This window comes from Oncorhynchus mykiss, chromosome 11 (assembly GCF_013265735.2).
Source record: "Oncorhynchus mykiss isolate Arlee chromosome 11, USDA_OmykA_1.1, whole genome shotgun sequence".
NCBI lineage: Eukaryota > Metazoa > Chordata > Actinopteri > Salmoniformes > Salmonidae > Oncorhynchus > Oncorhynchus mykiss.
This window is the reverse complement of record NC_048575.1, coordinates 52,417,868-52,425,921: the sequence shown is the minus strand read 5'-3', so window position 1 is coordinate 52,425,921 and position 8,054 is coordinate 52,417,868. Positions and strand designations below refer to the sequence as shown.

Here is an 8,054-nt window from a genome sequence, read left to right as displayed (position 1 = left end):
ACGCAGATAGTGTCTCAGGCCACATTCAATAGGGCCTAGACGACAGGATACTTGTTGTAGCCTAGACGACAGGATACTACCATAGATGGACTTTAGTTGGCAGTCACATCTCTGTGCACAGTAGAGTTGACTTACTCAGCAGCTGCAGGTAACTGCCAAAATAAAGGAAACATCAACATAAAGTGTCTTAATAAAGGAGAAGAGCAACACTTTGATAGAGAGGAAGCATTTAGCCTGAGTCGACTACGTAGCTTCCTATGAATCACTGGTCTATGGAAGCAATTGCTTCAGGGGCGGCAGGGTTAGGGGCGGCTAGTGGTTAGAGCGTTGTACTAGTAACCGCAAGGTTGCAAGTTCAAACCCCCGAGCTGACAAGGTACAAATCTGTCTTTCTGCCCCTGAACAGGCAGTTAACCCACTGTTCCTAGGCCTTCATTGAAAATAAGAATTTGTTCTTAACTGACTTGCCTGGTAAAACAAAAAAGCCAATAATCCATTTGGAGGCTTTTGTAAAAGCCCCAGCTGGCACCAAATGCCACATCTTGCTAAGATTTGTCAGAAGGAAGCTGCTTTGTATTTTGTTCTTCAGGCTATTGAAGGAAGTCGAGCCCAATTTTTAGGTTGTAGGTGTAAAATTGTACTTCAGTCAGTTGTTTAGACATCATGTAGCTGTTATTAATCTATTTTGTACATTTTTCATCCGTTCTTTGGTTACAGGTATCGATGCAGAGAAAGATGCCTCTAAAAATATGGGGAACAGGCTGACTAATGTAAAATATATCTTATTTTAAACATTTTAATAACAAGCATGGCATGAGAACAATGCATGTTTAAAAATATATATCTGCAAATGTAAAATACACTATACATTCACTGTACTGCTATGGTCTTACTCCATATTAAACATGAACAATTTGTGTTTTTCTCAACATTCTGCATCACAAAAAATGTAAAAGTACCATTTGAATAGTTAAATGGCAGCCATATTTGAGCCCTTGTTAACAATAGGCCCCCATGGGCAACGGTCAGAGTTGAGATGAAATCAGAAAAACAGAAATCACAGTTTTCAGTTAACAGATCAGAATATGCTTCCTCATGAAAGGAGAAATGTAGCTACCTGTGACCAACATCTTCATAAGGCAGGTAGACCTGTAGCCTGGTTGCCAGATATGTTTGTGATTTAGCCAACCCATAAAGCACCAACAGATATAGCAACCTGACCAGTTAAGACCTGAGGTTAAGGCCTGAGGTTAAAACGTACAGACCATTTTTCCTTGATGGAGAGATAAAACAGTCATGTCTCTACATTTGATTTGTTCAATGGACAGACAAACTACTTTGACAACCTTCCATATTGGTGTTCATAATCTCCCCTAAAACATTGCTTTCCTTAAATCTCAGATAAATGGCTATTTTTCTGTCAAACAGAATGATCGCTCATCATCACAGAGTAATTTGACTAATATGTTGGCTAATACTTCCTAGGCAAACTATTTCATAATGTATATCAGAAGATTCATGGCGTCCATAAAGTTCTGGCCCATTGGTATTTACATCCAGCAGGAAACGAAAGTTGCAGTCCAGCTTTCTGCTACCCCACTGCATTGCATTAATAAACTTCCATCTTCAGGATAATTGATAATGATGATCTCTTGATACAGCTAGGATTTAAAAAATGCTACTTTCAGAGTTGCAACCTCACTTCTTTTTCAAAACACAAAAATAAATAATGAGTAATGCTGAAATAAAAGCAGAAATGCCGCCGATTATTTGGTGTGAAGGGAGGAGGTATTGATGTGGAGTAAAGTCATTTTCCACGTCTTGAAATGAATTTCAGCTGAAGAAAGCGAGTGGCTGTGTCACCTTGAGGAGGCATTGTTTTCGTGTCTTTCCAGATACTTAGCTCTATCCCTGCCTTTTTATGGAGGTACACTCCAGGTTTGGGAAGGAAGAGGTGAGGTAAGACTCAGTAGCCCGCTGGATAGCCCCCTTTCCTGGGGTCGGACTCGGCACAGAGCCGCTCCCCTTGTCTCACCACCGCCTGAACCACTGAATCAGGAGTCATCAGCAGCTCTGTCACATGGTTCTTCTTTACCAGGCCATCTAATACACTCTTTTACACAAACACACACATGCATAAACACAGAAATAAACACACACACACACACAGATTAAAGTCCAGAGTTATGAAACCATTTTTTAAAATTCAACAATATACGATGCAATATTGTTCAGAATTACCCACCTTTTCAAAGCCGTCCTCCACTACAGTCATATTTGGGTTGAGTTGATTGTGAATTCGAGGTAGTGTCACAGCTTTTTTGAGGTCGTAGTCAAAGAACAAGGTATTCAGAATCACCTATGTAAATGAGAAAAGAAAGCTTCTTGTCCTCTGAATTATCACAATATCACTATGTAAGGATAGATGGATATCATGTGTTAGTAAAGGCTATATCTGTTTCAGAGAGTACATTTATGTGCATGGATCTAAACTTACTAGGGCAGTTGCTGTGGTGATCTTTGTTCCACCAGAGGCTCCCACCACCATTTTCACTCTATTGTCTTTGTCAGAGATAATAGTTGGGCACATAGAAGAGAGAGGCCTTTTACCTAAAAATGAAAGGTAGATCAATCTTCAGACCAAAAGGTATTCTCAGAAAACAAACCAGCCAGGGTTCAAACTGGAGCCATGTGTAAATTGAGAACTTTCAGTAGCCTACCAGCAATAAGGATATTGATTTCAGTTCCTATTCTCACCAGGCTGGATGAAGTTGTTAGGAGATGGAGGGATTCCAAAGCCGTTGGTGATGTATGGAGAGCTAAAGTCATCCATCTCATCATTGAAAATGATGCCAGTGGATCGGGACATGACTTTTGAGCCAAAACTGAAGATAGGAATGATAGTTAAGTAGCTAGAGTTAAGTAATTATAGGAGTTAAGTAACCTATACATGTTATTTTTGGGTTAAATGCAAATAGAAGATTCTTAGTAAGACCATCGGCAACAAAGTTTATTTAGAGTGCACATGTATACTATATTAACGATCTGTCTCTAGATATCTATAATCTACCCTGTAGCATTATGTATTCATCAGTCCTATTGTCTCAGAGGAGGTCTTGCCTTGTAGGACTCTTACTATAGATTGATTGTGCTGGTGGCAGCCACAGCACTTCCATCCTCAGCTATGACGGACAGGTGTGCTGTCCCATGATTGTCTGGGACAAAATAATCTTGCTCGTAGTAGCTATCTGGTTGAGTGGTGTCATCTGTGATCTTGCTCCTGATCCCGTCAGCAAAGTAGTCTGAGGTCATGTTGTAGATGAGCTGGAGAGAAGATAAAATCATCAAATATGAATTAAATTAGTTTCTCTTGGCAATGTTGAACAGCAGTCAACAGCATGTGATTATAGAGCATGTTCAGTAAACCACTACAAACCATTTTTATTTTAAAGTCAAATACAGTGCATTCGGAAAGTATTCAGACCCCTTCCCTTTTTCCACATTTTGTTACATTACATCCTTATTAAAAAAGAAAATCCTCATCAATCTACCCACAACACCCCATAATGACAAAGCGATAACAGATTTTAAGAAATGCTTGCAAATGTATAAAAAATGTAATGTACATACAGTAAGTATTCAGACCCTTTGCTATGAGCTCAGGTGCATCCTGTTTCCATTGATCATCCTTGAGATGTTTCTACAACTTGATTGGAGTCCACCTGTGGTAAATTCAATTGATTGGACATGATTTGGAAAGGCACACACCTGTCTATATAAGGTCCCACAGTTGACAGTCACAGCAAAAACCAAGCCATGAGGTCTAAGGAATTGTACGTGGAGTTCCGAGACAGGATTGTGTCAAGGCACAGATCTGGGGAAGGGTACCAAAACATTTCTGCAGCATTGAAGGACCCCAAGAACACAGTGCCCTCCATCATTCTTAAATAGAAGAAGTTTGGAACCATCAAGACTCTTCCTAGAGCTGGCCGCCCGGACAAACTCACCAATCGGCAGGGAAAGCCCTTGATCATAGAAGTGACCAAGAGCCCGATGGTAGAGTTCCAAAGTTCCTCTGTGGAGATGGGAGAACCTTCCAGGAGGACAACCAACTCTGCAGCACTCCACCAATCAGGCCTCTATTGTAGAGTGGCCAGATGGAAGCCACTCCTCAGATAAAGGCACATGACAGCCCGCTCGGAGTTTGCCAAAAGGCACCTAAAGGACTCTGAGACCATGAGAAACAAGATTCTCTGGTCTAGTGAAACCAAGATTGAACTCTTTGGCCTAAATGCCAAGCGTCACATCTGGTGAAAACGTGGCACCATCCCTACGTTGAATCATGGTGGTGGCAGCATCATGCTGTGGGGATGTCAGGACTGAGGGAAAGATGAATGGAGAAAGTACAGAGAGATCCTTAATAAAAACCTGCTCCAGAGCACTCAGGACCTCAGACTGGGGTGAAGGTTCACCTTCCAGCAGGACAACGACCCTATGCACACAGCCCAGACAATGCAAGAGTGGCTTCAGGACAAGTTTCTGAATGTCCTTGAGTGGCTCAGCCAGAGATCAGACTTGAACCCAATCAAACATCTCTGGAGAGACCTGAAAATAGCTGTACAGCAACGCTCCCCATCCAACCTGACAGAGCTTGAGAGGATCTCCAGAGAAGAATGTGAGAAACTCCCCAATACAGGTGTGTCAAGCTTGTCGCGTCATATCCAAGAAGACTCAAGGCTGTAATCATTTCCAAAGGTGCTTCAACAAAGTACTGTGTTAAGTGTCTGAATACTTATGTAAATGTGATTTTTATTTTTAATACAATTGCAAAAAATTCTAAAAATCTGTTTTTGCTTTGTCATTATGGGGTAATGTGTTGAGGGGGGGGGGGGGCAATTTAATTAATTTTAGAAATAGGCTGTTAGGTAACAAAATGTGGAAAAAGTCAAGAGGTCTGAATACTTTCCTGAATGCACTGTGTATATATATATGTGTGTGAGTGAAACTTTCTATTTGAAAGCTGTGTGTCAGGGTTCTCACATCAGTGATATTGAGATAGCGTGGATCCCCTAGTTTGCTCCTCTTGGCATAAGCAAACCGGAAAGCTTCCACGATGCGGTGATATGTCAGAGTCTTTTTCTCGACCGTTGAAACACTTGTGCCAGTGAAGTTATACCCTGTAGAAAAAGCACACAAAAAATGTTGATCTAATACACGGGTGATTACACTTTTTGACTCTAAGGCCACATCGCGGATTTCAAAATTCAAAGGATGGCCGCACGGATTTTTTTGGCAACGGATTTGTTCGTCAAAATGAATTTGTGGGCAGGAAAAGGGGAGTTATTTGAAAATGTATCGATTCATTATCCCCCCAAAAAGCTTAAAAATCCCTCACGGGCCACATTTAATCGATCTAATATGTCAGCCCAAAAAAAGAACTGTGTTCATTTATCAAAGATACAGTTTTAATGTAATTCGATGTTTCCATCACAGGGTCATTTCCATCTGATTCAGTCCTTGTTAGCTAACAGCTATGGTTGATGTCAAGATGTAGAGGACTAGTGCAGTTTAGTTCATTTCCAGTGAGATAATGTCCAGACTGCTTACAGCAAATCTCTCTTAAGATGAGATGACAAACTGGGAGGCCTGAGCTGTTTGTTTACAGTCACTAGTGGTGGATGATGATGTTCACACTCAGAGTTATCTAGGCTGCTGCTCACCGTCCACTATGTTGAGTATGAGTGCCAGGACTGGGCCGCTGGAGGGGGCGTCTGGGACGTGCATGGTGTACTCGCCCACGGTCAGCTTCAGTGGGTTCTCATTCAACACAGGCCAGTAGTCCAACAGGTCCTCCAGGGTGATAATCCCACCTGAGACGTGAAAATAATAACTGCTGAAGAAGCACATCGACAAACTGCCTATCAGATCTGTCTTTCCTAATCATCATCATAGTGTGTACAGCAAGAATGATGAGCTTTAATAGAATATTATAATGCACAAGAAATAGAGAAAGACCTGCTGCCTGGATGTCATCAACAATTGTCTGTGCCATTGTCCCATTGTAAAAAACACCAGGTCCTTCCTCCGCTATCCTCTTGTAGGTGTCTGCTAGTTTGGGAAATTTAATGATATCATTTTCCTTCAGGATGTTTTTCTGGGAGTCACAGAACACTTCGCTGGAATATAAAAACAGGAGCAGAGAACTTATCAGGAGTTATTCAAACAAATCTGTAGAGTGTGTCATGACGTTGGCCTGGGGGATAGGTTTATGACAGTCATAAATACCTCTTCCCCCCTTTTCCCTTCTCTAACCTACTGAGGTTACATTTAAAAAACCCTTGGTTAACGTAGAGATTCTGGGAACATCAGTAGGTGGGGGGAAATTAACTATATTCTGGTAATCCGAACAATTGAACATATGCAGTGGTACTTAATGAATATGATGTCAGTTCGATTGTCATCTGAGACATTCTCATCAATGATAAGATGACATAAACTCTACAGTGGAAAGTCTACACATCAGAGTTCAATTCAATTCAATTCAATTTAAATGTTTGAATATGAAATGATTTGTGATGGGATGAAATGTGATTTTATCTTCTAAAATATGAGATGTGGGTTTTCATAAGATAGGGTTGCTCAATCAGTGGCCCTCCCTTGTGAAGGGACAAGGGCTATAAAACTTTTCACACACACCCCTCTTCTCCCTTCCTATATAAAGCCTTGACGACAACATAACTTTCTGTTCCGAGGATATGAGGATGACGATCCTATGTCAGAATGGTTCAGTTAAACTACAGAATGAAGCCAACATCAGCATGAACTTTGGTTGCGAATGGTATCAACTTTGAACTCTTATTCACGACAGAAGTGATACCTCCTAGCCGTTGAGTTAGCGACCGCAGCTGCAAACGCAGGTTAGGAAGGAACAGACAGAGTATCCCATCTACCACACAACGACGTTACTACAACTTATCCAAGTGACCGCCAGAGACATTCTTCAAAGGACAGAGGACTCGGTTTGGCAACACGGTCTTCCATCTACCACCAACCTACTGAAGCGCAGCTCAGAGTAAATATTTATTGCATTTTCCTTTTCCAAATGGGCGGTAATTTAGAATGCATAGGATACTGTATTTACGATAGCACAGCTTCGCCTTGGTTCCTGTCTTCCCGCTCTTTCACTCAACCCAGACCCTTTTCCTTTGTGTAACAAGCTGTCATATCTGTTCCGCCCGCAAGGGAAATTTTTCTATGACGTAAAGAATTATCCATGTATAATTCATTCTTTGTTTATGTGAATTCTGTGTGATTAGTTAGGTATTCCAATTGTTAGCCAGGGTTCTTGCAGGTAAATGAATAATTAAACCCAATTTTGTATTGCTGATTCAAATTGTTAGCCAGGGTTCTTGCAGATGACCAAGAATTTACAACTTTCAGATGAGACTGAAGTAAGATGAAGATTAATGTTGACTGCTATGGATGTAAAATATTACTAGTTCTTTAAGAGTTTATTCGGAAGTTTCACACTCTGACCATGATTTGCTTTGTTTGTTTCTATGTTTTGTTTGGTCAGGGTGTGATATGAGTGGGCATTCTATGTGGTATGTCTAGTTTGTCTATTTCTATGTGTTTTGGCCTGATATGGTTCTCAATCAGTGGCAGGTGTTTGTCGTTGTCTCTGATTGGGAACCATATTTAGGTAGCCTGTTTTGTATTGTGGTTCGTGGGTTATTGTCTATGTCATGTTGCATGTTAGCACTCAGTTTCTATAGCGGTCACGTTCGTCTTGTTAGTTTGTTTTAGTGTACCTCGTGTTTTTTTCGTCAATCATTAAATCATGCATTCACACCACGCTGCGCTTTGGTCGCCTCAATACAACGATCGTGACAGGAAGATAACAGCTCTATAAATATTATTCCGTGGTGCCCGACTCTCTAGTTAATTACATTTACATGATTAGCTCAATCAGGTGATATTAATTACGGAGAAATGATTTTATAGAATGGCTTGTCTTATCAATTAATCCGGCATAGCCAAAGACACGACAAGTA

At 40.9% G+C, this 8,054-nt stretch overlaps 1 protein-coding gene across 1 annotated transcript in view; it reads right to left on the bottom strand.

Moving 5' to 3' along the window:
• Positions 1-426: 426 nt before the first annotated feature.
• The window catches only part of LOC110535059 (glutathione hydrolase 1 proenzyme-like), a 29,585-nt gene continuing 21,957 nt past the window's right edge, over positions 427-8,054 (bottom strand). The window contains exons 6-13 of the mRNA XM_036935758.1: positions 6,016-6,176; positions 5,721-5,870; positions 5,041-5,177; positions 3,137-3,324; positions 2,758-2,885; positions 2,498-2,610; positions 2,246-2,359; positions 427-2,113 (exon numbers count right to left, since the gene is read on the bottom strand). Coding sequence (XP_036791653.1) covers positions 1,967-2,113; positions 2,246-2,359; positions 2,498-2,610; positions 2,758-2,885; positions 3,137-3,324; positions 5,041-5,177; positions 5,721-5,870; positions 6,016-6,176 — 1,138 coding nt within the window. The 3' untranslated portion in view covers positions 427-1,966. The remainder of the gene's footprint in view (positions 2,114-2,245; positions 2,360-2,497; positions 2,611-2,757; positions 2,886-3,136; positions 3,325-5,040; positions 5,178-5,720; positions 5,871-6,015; positions 6,177-8,054) is intronic.